Here is a 12,904-nt window from a genome sequence, read left to right on the forward strand (position 1 = left end):
GCCTTGCTGCGATCTAGCGAGCAGAACTTGACATGTCCTTTCTCGGCTTGTGGTAACTTGTATCCTGAGGGCGGTGATGGAGTCCGTCCTGCAGCTCACCTCGACATTAACCTCGACATTAACATCCTAGAAACCAGCACGTCCAGCTGCTTCCATCTCCAGCTGCTGCTGGCTCCTGCACAGGTAACGTCACGTGACCTTACTGCTCTTCCAGTGTCAGGTTCGTGTAGGTGCGCGTTGCTGCTGATGCTGATGTTTATGCTGATGTTTCTGCTCATTGTTTATGATCAGTGGACGTGTCCGTGGTGAAGGTGTCAGGAAATGCGTTATGAAGGTTTTATTATGACGTGTAGCATTTCTCCAATAATTCTGCTGGCATCCCCTGCTTATTCCTGCATGGAGCATGTAAATATGTAAACATGTCAAGTGCAAATATCACACCATAGAAATATTCAACTGTACTAAAAACACTAAGATTATTAATGATAAGCTGCACAGACTGCAGAAATGTAAACTAAAGCACTCCTGTATAAATAATGTTTTTCTGTTGCAGCTCATGCAAATCATTTTTATTTTGAGACACAAAATAAGGATTATTTACATCAAAATACTAAATAATTATGATTGTTCTTACCGTTTTTTTTCCAAACAAAATAAAGTCAAATCTTGACATTGCTTCTTTTGTCCAGCTTAAAATTCGGAACGCTGTGAAATTGATACATATAAAATGTTAAACTCTAACATGTTTAAAAGACACTGTAAACCCTTTTCCAAATAGATTGAGACATTGCACAAATATTAAAAATGTTTGATGATTGACATTGAATGACTATATTTGATTGAACTTATTAGAACACAATCAGATTGTAAAACATTTATTGATGAGAAAATACTCAAGACTACGTTCTTTAAATTTGTGTTTATGTATCGAAGTTGAGTTCTGGACCAGGGTAGTCAACTACTGACGACTTAACAGTCTATTTTCTAAATAATTAAAAATGATATCCCCTTATTTTTGTAATTTGAGTATTTGTGTTGTAAAGATAGCTCAACGTTATCTGAAAAGTATTTCAACTGATTGAGACAAAAGGACATTTGAATATTCAAAGTAAAATATACATTTGGTTTGCACAAATACAGACATTGAATTAAATGCGCCACAGTTTGTGTTAAATGTAGGAAACACAACTATATTTAAAAAAATAATATCCTCATTGTCAGGACAAAATAATCTTACTGATGGGTTAATAATTGGGGAACCCATCAGATGATTGTAATGGTTCCCAACAGAGTGCATTTGTAACTTAGCCAAATTCCCAGAGTATTACTAATAATGACAATAATGCTCTTACTGTTGGAAAAAATAAAATTTTTCATTGCTTTCTCAGACACCCAGAACCAAACTTCAGAGATACATTTGGGTCCAGTCTTATTTTTATTTGTGTTTCTGAACTATATATGTGTATCTGTGGACACAGCGTCATGTTGGCCAGGAAGGGCCTCCTGCCGGACGGCTTCCTGCTGACGCGTCTGGCAGAGGACCAGAACACGCCAAACCGGGCCCGCACCAGGATTCAGAGACCCCGCTTCATCACCAAGAACGGATCCTGCAATGTGGCTCATAAGAACATCAGAGAGCAGGTAAAAAAAAAAAAGCGTATTGGATATCATTGTTCAGATGTTTTATTTGTGTTCTGCATGTGGAACCAGTGGGAAGCAATGAATGTTTGACAACAAAGATTCCCGTAACAGAGCCAAGGAGAACTCCACATCATTGTTGAGTTTGTAAACATGTGTTTGACCAAGTTCTTTAACCAGGATTGAAACCACCTCACATCTGTGCAAAGGGGGCCTGGTTTTCCAGTTTGTGTAATAGTCTAGCACTAAAAACTGAGAAATCATAGCAGTTTACACAACAGGGTGAGGTAGAATGTTCTTGTGCCTTAATGTGTAGCCTAAGCTCTGGAGGAGAAGCTGTGCAGGAGTACACATGAAGAAACATAATGAAAGATTTTGTTTTGAAAATATTTCAAGCAGAAACTCCAACTGTGTTTTGTTGCTGTTGTTTTTGTTTTAATTTTATCTCAATAATTGCTGGATTCAATTCTGTTATTTTGACAAAACAACCAAATGGAAACAGGGATGGCTATTTTTCTGATGTTGCACCTCCTGGTGTGATTTTAAACACACCAGATAACCAGTTGATTGTAATGTGCAGTTCACACGTTTACATTATTGCATATTTGTAACCTTTCAGTCACAGACTTTTGTTACTTTAGAATATTTTTACAGTGTCTAGACTCGACTCACCCCTGTCATTCATTTCTTTGAGGAGAAGATGATTCAAATAGAAGTTGAACTGAATAATTGTCTGCTTCCAACACAAGAGCTCAGCTGGCTGAGTTTTGGAGGTTTCATCCTTATGAAGCCAGTAGTGGAAGGCTCTCAGCTATGTTTGTGCATGTCCTTGTGTGTCATAGGGTCGCTTCCTGCAGGATGTCTTCACCACCATGGTGGACCTGAAGTGGCAGCACTCTCTCCTCATCTTCACCTCGGCGTTCCTCTGCTCCTGGATGCTCTTTGCCATGGCCTGGTGGCTCCTGGCCTTCGCTCACGGAGACCTGGAGCCCCGAGATCCCGATGGGGAGCCGGGCCCCGTCCCCTGTGTCACTGCCATCCAGTCCTTCACCTCAGCCTTCCTCTTCTCCATTGAAGTCCAGGTGAGAATTGTTGCTGCCTGCTGTGCGCTGCAGGTGTTTGTCGTGTAATAACACTGTCACTGACTCTAGGTGACCATCGGTTTCGGTGGGAGGATGGTGACGGAGGAGTGTCCCCTGGCCATCATTGTACTGATCATCCAAAACATTCTGGGACTGATCGTCAACGCTGTGATGCTTGGCTGTGTGTTCATGAAGACAGCACAGGCCAACCGGCGAGCAGAGACGCTCATCTTCTCCAGAAATGCTATCATAGCTCCTCGAAACGGCCGGCCAACCTTCATGTTCAGAGTTGGAGACCTTAGGAAGAGTATGATCATATCAGCCACCGTGCAGCTGCAGGTGACATTGCTCTGAATCATTTTCAGTACTTAAAAAACAGAGGTGGGTAGTAACGAGTTACATTTACTCCGTTACATTTACTTGAGTAAGTTTTGGGAAATTTTGTACTTTTAGTAGTTTTGAATCACTATACTTTTTACTTTTACTTGAGTAGATTTGTGAAGAAGAAACTGTTACTCTTACTCTGCTACAATAGGCTAAATTGAGCTGTTACTTTTCTTTTATCCCTTTTATCCACGTACGCGTCAATCTCATGACATCACTGGGTGATTCTTTGGGAAAAATGTTTGTTTTTGCATGTTTTGTCACATATACACAGACTCAAACACACACAGAGTTTCTATGAGTTCATGGGCTTGTTCTAGTTCTGCCTGCGGAGCCTGGTTAAAAAAGAAAAGTACAAAGGCTTGAAATTTTGTGCTACTTGTGCTTCATTTATTTTTTTATTCTGTTATTAATGTATTTATTTTATTATTTATTAGTACTTGAATTTACTTTAATATTGTTTTAATTTAAGCAATTTTTTTATTAATTTTAATTTATTTTATTGATTTAACTTGCTTGAAGATGATTATTTTGTACTTTTGTCTGTTTGAATGGTTGTGTTAAAAAAATAAATCAGACGTTACTCAACAGTTACTCAGTACTTGAGTAGTTTTTTCACCAAGTACTTTTTTACTTTTACTCAAGTAATTATTTGGAGGACTACTTTTTACTTCTACTTGAGCCATATTATTCTGAAGTAACAGTACTTTTACTTGAGTACAATGTTTGGCTACTCTACCCACCTCTGTTAAAAAAACACCACAACACCACTCTGCAGAGAGGCACAGAAAGACTGTACTGCTAAGTACAATAATGCTGTTTCTCTCCAGGTGATTCGCCGGACCATGACTGCAGAGGGGGAGGTGATTCCTGTGTGCCAGCTGGACATCCAAGTGGAGAACCCTCTGAGAAGTAACGGGATCTTCCTGGTGTCTCCCCTGATCATCAGCCACACCATGGAGCGGTGCAGCCCGCTGTACGAGCTGTCGGCACAGTCCCTGGCCTCTGAGGATCTGGAGATCATCGTCATACTGGAAGGTCAGCACCAAATATACCTGAGTCCTGTTGACCGTACTGGTATGGGATTACTTTGGGAAAAAACTTTCGCAAGGGCTTTAGAAACTTGCATTGCGGTTAGATGAATTAGTTTTCCATATCTTTTTTTACATGTAGTGGGCTCTGTGCAGTTTGGACCAAAGACGAAAAGTCCTTAAGGAACACTACTGTATTTGGGCAATTGCCAAAGGTATTTTACACTTATGTGAAGTATTAATGCAGAAAAATATGGTGTAGTCGCACCTTTTCCAGCTGCATCCAAGCATTTTTCAACAAGACGATGTAAAACCACATTCTGGACGCGTTAGAAAAGCATGGGATTGCTTGGTTTCCTCAATTCGATAACTTGTTCTTAGTGTTGTAAGAAGTACTGTAATAGTGACATCACAAAGTAGGAAAGCTTTACTTTTTCCTTCTTATTTTGTTCTGGGGTTGTATTTATGTCAGGCCTTTAATGGTTGTGTTCAGTGAGATGTTTAGATGTTCCACACCTGACAGGTGTTCCCGAGCAACCGGAAAACGACATCAGATAAAAGCTGAAGACGGTTTCCTATCAGAGTTATGAGCGGTTATGATCTTTTACTTCCCAGGTGTAGTAGAGACGACGGGGATCAGCATGCAGGCTCGCACTTCCTACACGCCTGAGGAGATCCTGTGGGGTCGGCGCTTCGTCTCCATCGTAACAGAGGAGGATGGCAGGTACTGCGTAGACTACTCCAAATTTGGAAACACGGTTCCTGTCAAAATGTCTTCTCTCAGCGCCAAAGAGCTGGACCAGACTAGAGGAGTCCAGGAGGGGGGGTCAGACGGTCATCTGCAGGGGTGGGGGTTGGTCCGGGCTGGCAGAGGAGGCTTCCGCAGAGGGGGGCGGGCCTTCAACAGTGCTGCCCCGCAACCCTGGTACACCCACACGGAGAAACCAGAGAAAGAGGTGGAGCGGAAGGGACACAAGAAGACGGTGAAGCTGGAGGTGATTGGACAACAAACTGAGGAGGACGGACTCGGAGAAATGAGTGACTGAATAATTACCACAGTTTGTGACAGACGTGGAGTGTGCATACTGAAACTCATGCAGTCGTACACTTGTTGGTTATATTTAATGTCAGGCTCTGAAGACAAGAAAGAACGCAAGATGACCTTGCAGGAGAGAAGTGAATGCTTCTTTTTTCGGTTTAGCTGACACAGTGTTGTCCTAAACAATTCTTTACCATGAAGTAACTGTCAGAATGCACTGTTTAAATGCTACACTAAACCAGCTCAGAGACACAAAAAAGGACAACAAAGAGACATAAAACAACGATGAATAGGTTGTTTCAGGACTTTGTTTAACCGTTTATCAGAAAGAATAAGAAAACAAATGCACAAATCAACCATCAATGACAGAAAGAGACATGTCTTTTCAGTCATATTTTGGTTCACCATCTGCACACTGACTGTTGGGGTTGTTTTACTCCCTTCTCCGACCAGAACTCACTACAGACTCAAACCTGCCTCATATCATTGTCTATTTAGTCATCGTATTGTGTCATGATCATGTGTTCTGCATCTTTTCCTACTGTTTTTTGTGACACTTTGTTCTGCTGTATTTTATTTTCCACTCACAAAAGTCCAATGTATGTATGTATTGAAGATGAGACAAATAAAGAACACGTACAAGCTGGAGGTGAAGTTAAGGAACAGGATGTTCTGCTCGCTGTACATTTCTCTATGCTTAGAAAATATTTATTGTTCTCAGGTTTTTCCATATAAGATGTAATTTATGTTCAATAAATACATCATTATCTATTGTGTCTTGCGTTTTGTTGTGTACTGGAAACATTTGTCACATATTGAGAGCTCCAACAGCTGATCTTAAAGCTGTAACTTTCAAATTGTAGGATACTGTTCATGTTTCAACAGGACACAAGAACTCGTGAAATCTGAAGACAAGACTCTGTTAAACTCTCTCCACAGGAAAAACTAAATATTTAGTGGAATTTTCTGCAGGACTATTTTCATAAACAGCTTTTATTTGTTAAAGGTTTAAGTTTAGTTGTACAGTTACACCAGAGTCGTTTTGTAGCTGCATATTTTACAGTATGAACACAATTTCTATAATTCTTTATTTAAACTTGAGTGAGAAATTTGTCAACATTCAAACATTGAAGAACAAATACTTTCAGTCCAGAACTACATTTTGTTAAGTTTATTGTTAAACTTACAGAACATGAATTTGAAAATTAGTAAAAACAAAAAAAAAAAAAAAGAAAGAAGAAGAAGAAAAAAATATTCTTTCACTCCATGTGATTTTTAAGAGTCCTGAGAAGCTGGGAGACATTTTAAACAACAGAAAACCACAGATTAGTTCATATTAACCGTAAAATACCGAGCAGCTCCAGTAATTTATGCCCAACACCACCAGATGCTCAGCAGAGACCCCATCAGTGTCAGCGCATGTGTTGCCATGGAGACGGTGTTGCCAGAGTTGCAGAGGTTGTTATTGCAGCATCGATACGTGAAGCTGGAGATTGATGGGAACATCTGGGTGAGGCGGGAGATGTCGCAATCTGTGTATCTAATACACTGACGGATCGTCTTCCCACCTGAGTGCACACACACACACACACACACACACACACACACACACACACACACACACACACACACACACACACACACACACACACACACACACACACACACACACACACACACACACACACACACACACACACACACACACACACAGGGCAAAGGTTTGATTACTCTACATGTGATAACGAGTCCTGTATTTTATACCTTATAGTATAAATTAAATTCTCCAGTAAACATCACCAGGAAGATATTTCAGTGATATTTTCACCCAAAATTCTAATGTTATTTTTCTGTTCATCCAATCAGAGGATGCATGAAAGCACGAATGAGAGGGGGACAGAAAAAAAGGGAAAAGAACTTAAGGACAGAATGACATAAGGGAGAATTAAAAAAAATGATGCAGGGTAAAAAAAAAAAGAAGAAATGGTGACCCATTAGGTAAAAAGACAAAATATTTCAAAGGTTCAAGGAAACAAACAATCTTATTTGCAACATCTCATGATATAAAAAATGATAACAACATGACAGAACTGTATATCATATCTAAACATGACATGTCAAGCCATATTTAATTTTTATTTATTCATTTATTAAGTTTCCCGAAATGGTTTTGGATTCTTTTATGCTCCTCACCTGTGGAACCAACTCCCAGAATGCATCAGGTCTGCTAAACCTCATATTTGCTTTAAACCAAGGTTGAAAACCTTTTTATTTACTGCTGCATTTACAGTAATCCACAATAATCCACACTACACGTTCTGAAAACCGCAAACTTTCTGAAAACCGTGAATGAGATGTGTACCTGCTGTACTCTACTGCCCTTAGTTTTCAACAACTTGTGCTTTTTATTATTTTACCTTCTTTTCTCATAATTGTATTTCATTTTATTTGTTATTTACTGTCTAATTATGTCTTGCCGCTTTTAATGTTGATGTAAAGCACTTTGAATTACCTTGTGTTGAATTGTGCTATACAAATAAACTTGCCTTGCCTAAAACCTTTATTTCTTGCATCTCATTTGTTTAATTCTTTTTAACTTATGACTGTCTTTCATTTCTGCTTTTAAACTCTTTTACTTTTTAATATATATATAAAAACATTTTTTTATGTCAAGCACTTTGAATTTTCTTATATGCAGTAAGTGCTGGACAACAGCAATGGGAGGAGAGAATGAATGGGTGCTGAGTATCATTTGGGACATCTATACCTTTCAGCTCCATAGAAAAGCATTTGGAGGATTGTGAACAGTTTTACGGCTGGTGGTGTTGGGGCAGCACTTCAGGTGACTGCACAGATTGCAGATTGCAGGCGATAACGGTCCCTGGACCAGCTGCATCCACTCTGCTCTTAAAACGTCTTCTATTTTTGTGCAGTAACAGCTGGGACCAGAGGAGAGTAGAAGACCAGATAGATCTATAAATCTGAAGTTATGCAGTTTTCAATTTAAACTAATTAAAAGTTAATTAATTTAACCTTACTTACGGTGCATAAACAGTATTTATTCTGGATGTTGTGTCTATGATTGTGATAGCTGTAAGATAATGCTTCACCTGCTTGTAGCGTGATCTGCAAACCCTCTCCTCCAATTTAAATGTATAACCAACCAGATTTATTTTTTATATTATATTATTTTTTAAGTGCCATATTTAAGTCAAATCCGAATGCCCCTTGACAAAAGATGGTCCTTTTCTGTCCAAAATGTGTCTAAAACATCTTGGAGCAAGGTTTTCACTCAGGAAGTCACCATGGTAAAACTTTAAACACCACAGATTATCTGAGTTAGCAACAGTAATTTAGGTGGGCAGGACTTAAAATAGGCCAGTGCAAGAAATGTGGGTGGAAGCCAACAATGATGTAATTGCTAATGAGAAGAGGTCTTCAGTGACTCCCATGTTAAAATGTCTAACTTTTAACTTTAGAGCAGAAATGTACATATTTGCAGCCTGGTTAAAAGATAAACGTTTTGGCCTCAATTGTTTCACCCCCATGACAACTCTGAGGGAGGTGAACTTTTTTGTACAATGCCAGTAGAGCTTATATAAAGCATTGCCTTTATTTCTGAAATGATTGATTGACAGTTGGCAACACGTTCATACCTGGATATATGAACGTGTTGTACTAAGATATGACCAGTAGAAAGTTCAAAAGGGTTCCCTCTCATTGTTATTTTGCTTCATTTCAGGCTCAATGATTTTTGCTGCAGTCTGATCCTGAACTATGCCCCAAAAACCCAAAACAAAACAAAAAAACATTTGAATGTTCTCTGCTGCCAACCTTCTAGTATTTCCATAAATGTATCAAAATAAACCAAAATTTTGAATTCTTTAGTCAGCTGAAATGGAGCCTACTGTTGAGTTTGTCGTTGAACTCACCACCGGACGTGCAGTGCATTGTGGGATGGCAATGCTATATTTGTGTAACAAACACAAGCAAAGCAACAGAATGCTGCCAGAAATCACACTAGTTCTGCTCTGCCTCATTTCAGTTTGACGGACAAGTAGGTGACCCTATTAAATGATTCTATCAGACCTTAGCGTGCATATGCATGACTTCATATCTACACGTGGACATGAGGTGTCTAAAGAGGTGAGTTAGAAATGGCAGAGAGGACAAATAGTCAAAAAAGATAGAGGAAAACAAGAGAGCAACAGGTCAAGAGACTAAATTAAAGGAAATTTTGGACGGTGTCAAAGTAACTTAACTCCCATACCTATAGGATGAGCTTTAGAGTTAAACATTGCAAAAGTTCATTTATGTCACTTTCTTCAAAGGCTGGTGACGTAAACCAGCTTCTGCCTGCGTTACACCCATGTATGCTCAGCAGTCAGTTAATGCTGTTTCTTGTGATCGAGTAAAAACTGATATGTTTCTGTGTCGTCATGATCCCTCTCTTCCTGTGAGCAGCTGAACTCACCTCTCTCACTCAAAGAGATGCACGAGTCTTCATATGTGCACTCCTGCACATTCTCGCAGCGTCCGGTGTAATCAGAGCACTTGTAGCAGCGAAGCCCAGAACCTGAGGAAGAAGGAGAAGAGGATGAGGGTTGGTCCTACCTCATAAACACTGAAACAAGGTTAGGGGAATCCTTTTGTGGAGTGATCTCATGCACATGCAGCTGCACTCACGCAACTGCATTATGTGAAGTTGTGGATGGAGATAAAAACTCCCAAAAAGTAACTCATTGGCTTTAGTTCATTTCTCTTTGTCAACAGGTTTCACATCATTGTATTTTGGTGGCTCAGAAAAAAAAGAAAGTCATTTCAATTCAATTTAATTTTCAGTTTGTTGTAAAGACAATAATTTATGTCAACAAAACTGTCTGTGTTTTATGAAAATAGAAGGGTTGGATATCTTTTTTTATCCGGGTATGTGATGTCACAGAACCCTAAAAATCTGAACCGCTCTCACTTTAACAGAAAGTGAGAGGATATCTATCTTTATCTCTTACATCGATCGATCGATTGATAGATAGATAACTGCATTACCATAAAATTATAATTATTTTTGTACTATACAAAGTTTGAAAATTTCCAAATGACCTGACATTGCCAGGTATGACAACATTATTTGCATCATTTGCCTATATGATAATGCTTGTATAATCACTGTGTAATCAAATGTAGCTAGTACAATACTGTATAATCATTTGTAGCTGAGTTATGAGTATGATGAGTATAGTCTTTTTAGTTAATCAGGATGAATCTCGTGAAAGCAGAACAGGTACAGGGGAACAGCCCTGAGGCTCTCTCTGCTTTCCATAAACATATGTACTACTGATGTGTAATCTGAACTCCGTTATAATGTTGCTGTGAACTCTGCGCGGCAGAGCTTCATTGCAGAGCTTCATTGCAGAGCTGTGCGCACTGTTGTGACAGCTCTCCTTTTTGCATGCAACAACCAAATAAAGCTCTTTCTGTTGGGACGTCTCACTGTGCTTTGGTAAAGAGGAAGATTTCCACAACAGGATACTTCTGCTGCATAAGTATCCTGTTGTGGAAATGTTCCTCTTGTGATTATGCAGAAGTTCTGCATAATCACAATTTCAACCTCACAATAATCATCACAAACCTTCATTATTGGTTTTCGGTCTGGTCTCGTGTGTTCAGGGACTCCCTGAAACCTTTTCCTGACGTTATTAAGTGAAACGTTTAATTCTGATCAAACCTATTCTTAAACTGTTCAACTTTACAACTCGCTCAGTCTATGACAGAATGATAAACGTCCCTCCACCTTTACCTCTGACAGACTTAACCTCTGTGACGCTCTTTTTACATTCAGTCATGTTACTGAGCCGTGACAGCTTTCAAATGTTCCACCACATTTTTTATGTGCATTGTTGCTCCTATTACAACTAATTTTTTTTCATTTGTATTTCAAAATGTGACATGTGTTTACAAGTCTCCAACCTATTGGAAATGTGGCTGACACTCTCACTGAACAGGTATATTTAAGTTTGAACATTGTCCAGATGTAATAGGGAGTGACAAACATCCACACCACAATGACATCAACACATTTCAGAACAACTCGTCCAAGACAATAATCCAGACAGAACCGTCCACCTCCTGCATCCACAAATATTTCAGTACAAGATGACCAAAAATTCAAAAGAACATGAAACAAGTATACATGAATAAAACCTGTTTATATATTTTCCCTAAAGACATCAATCTTCTCATAGCTGAAATATGTGTTATAAATCAATTAATACGTGTGTAAATACTGCTTATAGATTATAATTATGAGAATAAAGTTTCCCAAATAGCACAGATCATTGACGTAAAAATGTTTTTTTTAGACTCTTTTTTAGTTTAAAAACACAGTAAATTATGCAATTTAATGTTCACATCTCAGAAAAATTAATGACTGTCTGCAGCGAATTTTCTGAATTGCTTTTATGCATCATTTAATTATTTTTAATCATTTCCTGCAATTCAGACGAAGGCCTTAAAGTAAATCCCCAAACCAGCTGTTCTTTGTTTGTATAACTAATTAAAAATTCAATGCCTAAAATAATCTGCTGAACCTCATGTTTGCTACAATCCAGTTAAGTGTGTCTGCATCTCAAACTCAGAATTAGGTAAAGCTAATACAAAGTGAAAATATTAAATTGCACAAGCCAGCGTTCATAACTGAAACCCCCCCCCCCCCCCCCCCCCCAAAAAAAAAAACAACAATCTCAAAACTAGAAGTTATACAAAATTAATCCAGAATTCACGCAGATTTGTTGAGCAGAACGATTCTCTTTTAGTTTTTCTGCTTGTCAAAAAGCTATTTAATCTCCAAAAGTGTAAAACACTGGCTGAGCTGGGTTGCATCTGAAGAAACAAAGATCTCTGATACATACCCTCATGGAGCATCCCAAAACAGAGCAACAGGATGAGTCCGAGGCAGCGTTTCATGTCGAGTCCCTACACACAGAAATAGTAGCTGAAGTGAAGCAGGCAGCAGCCGAGTGTGTGACTTGGTGTGTCTGTTCAACTGTGACCCGGAGCAGACGGCTGTCCACTGAGAGCAGGTCTTTGTCCACCACACCACAAAGTCTCCCTGTCCTCTTAAACCTCCTCCTCCTCCTCTCCAACAATTATTTTGCATCTGTCATGCTGGAGCTTTTATTATAATATTTATGTAAACTGCTTCTCACCCACGGGGAAAGTTACATCTTTAATCAGTCTCTGCTGATGGGCTTACTTGTCTTTTAATAAACTGCCCCAGTGGTTGTAATGTAAATAGTCTGAGAACTCTGACTGACATGATCTCAGTATTTACTTTGATGGAAACATTTTATCACTCTGACTAATGAAAATTTGGTCAATCCTCTCATTCATTCTTGGGAGCCGCAGCAAAATGAATATCTGGAGCTCAATCTTGACTCTAGATCCTGCAGGAGACATACAAGTTCCACTGTGGATTCCTGCATAACAATTCTTCTGTGGAAATGTCAAAAAGATGGAGCAGTTTTTCTATCTCTCAGTGAACACAGCAGCATGTTTTTGCCTCCTGATGGATTACTCACTCTATTCCTACTTTGGATCAAGATCAACCGGTTTCCACAGAGCGCAATAAAACTCCATGAGTTCAGCTGCATTGCCACCTAAACAAAGCTTCTCGTTACTAACAACACGAATCTGACCATTTAAACTTTCAGCTCAATTTCAATCAGAGCCGA

The 12,904-nt window shown here is 39.1% G+C and overlaps 2 protein-coding genes across 2 annotated transcripts; one reads left to right on the plus strand and one right to left on the minus strand.

The window, feature by feature from the left end:
• The first annotated feature begins 3 nt into the window (after window positions 1-3).
• On the plus strand, window positions 4-5,943 carry kcnj11l (potassium inwardly rectifying channel subfamily J member 11, like). The gene is made up of 6 exons (XM_061721541.1): window positions 4-183; window positions 1,479-1,641; window positions 2,481-2,720; window positions 2,790-3,059; window positions 3,935-4,142; window positions 4,751-5,943. The coding sequence occupies exons 2-6, from the start codon at window positions 1,483-1,485 to the stop codon at window positions 5,179-5,181; spliced, it is 1,308 nt and encodes a 435-aa protein (XP_061577525.1). The 5' UTR covers window positions 4-183; window positions 1,479-1,482; the 3' UTR covers window positions 5,182-5,943.
• Window positions 5,422-12,252, minus strand: cd59 (CD59 molecule (CD59 blood group)). The gene is made up of 3 exons (XM_061721542.1): window positions 12,083-12,252; window positions 9,649-9,750; window positions 5,422-6,742 (listed from the first exon to the last, which is right to left on the minus strand). The coding sequence occupies exons 1-3, from the start codon at window positions 12,135-12,137 to the stop codon at window positions 6,543-6,545; spliced, it is 357 nt and encodes a 118-aa protein (XP_061577526.1). The 5' UTR covers window positions 12,138-12,252; the 3' UTR covers window positions 5,422-6,542.
• Window positions 12,253-12,904: the final 652 nt, after the last annotated feature.

Source organism: Cololabis saira, chromosome 5 (genome assembly GCF_033807715.1).
Source record: "Cololabis saira isolate AMF1-May2022 chromosome 5, fColSai1.1, whole genome shotgun sequence".
Lineage (NCBI taxonomy): Eukaryota > Metazoa > Chordata > Actinopteri > Beloniformes > Belonidae > Cololabis > Cololabis saira.

Excerpts from the sequence above, each read along its gene's own strand:
- kcnj11l (XM_061721541.1), top strand. The coding sequence starts at position 1,483 with ATGTTGGCCAGGAAGGGCCTCCTGCCGGACGGCTTCCTGCTGACGCGT. Across the intron at positions 2,721-2,789 it reads TCTTCTCCATTGAAGTCCAG|GTGACCATCGGTTTCGGTGG; the intron begins GTGAGAATTGTT and ends CACTGACTCTAG. Across the intron at positions 3,060-3,934 it reads CAGCCACCGTGCAGCTGCAG|GTGATTCGCCGGACCATGAC; the intron begins GTGACATTGCTC and ends GTTTCTCTCCAG.
- cd59 (XM_061721542.1), bottom strand. The coding sequence starts at position 12,137 with ATGAAACGCTGCCTCGGACTCATCCTGTTGCTCTGTTTTGGGATGCTC. Across the intron at positions 9,751-12,082 it reads TTTTGGGATGCTCCATGAGG|GTTCTGGGCTTCGCTGCTAC; the intron begins GTATGTATCAGA and ends CTTCTTCCTCAG. Across the intron at positions 6,743-9,648 it reads CATCTCTTTGAGTGAGAGAG|GTGGGAAGACGATCCGTCAG; the intron begins GTGAGTTCAGCT and ends GTGTGCACTCAG.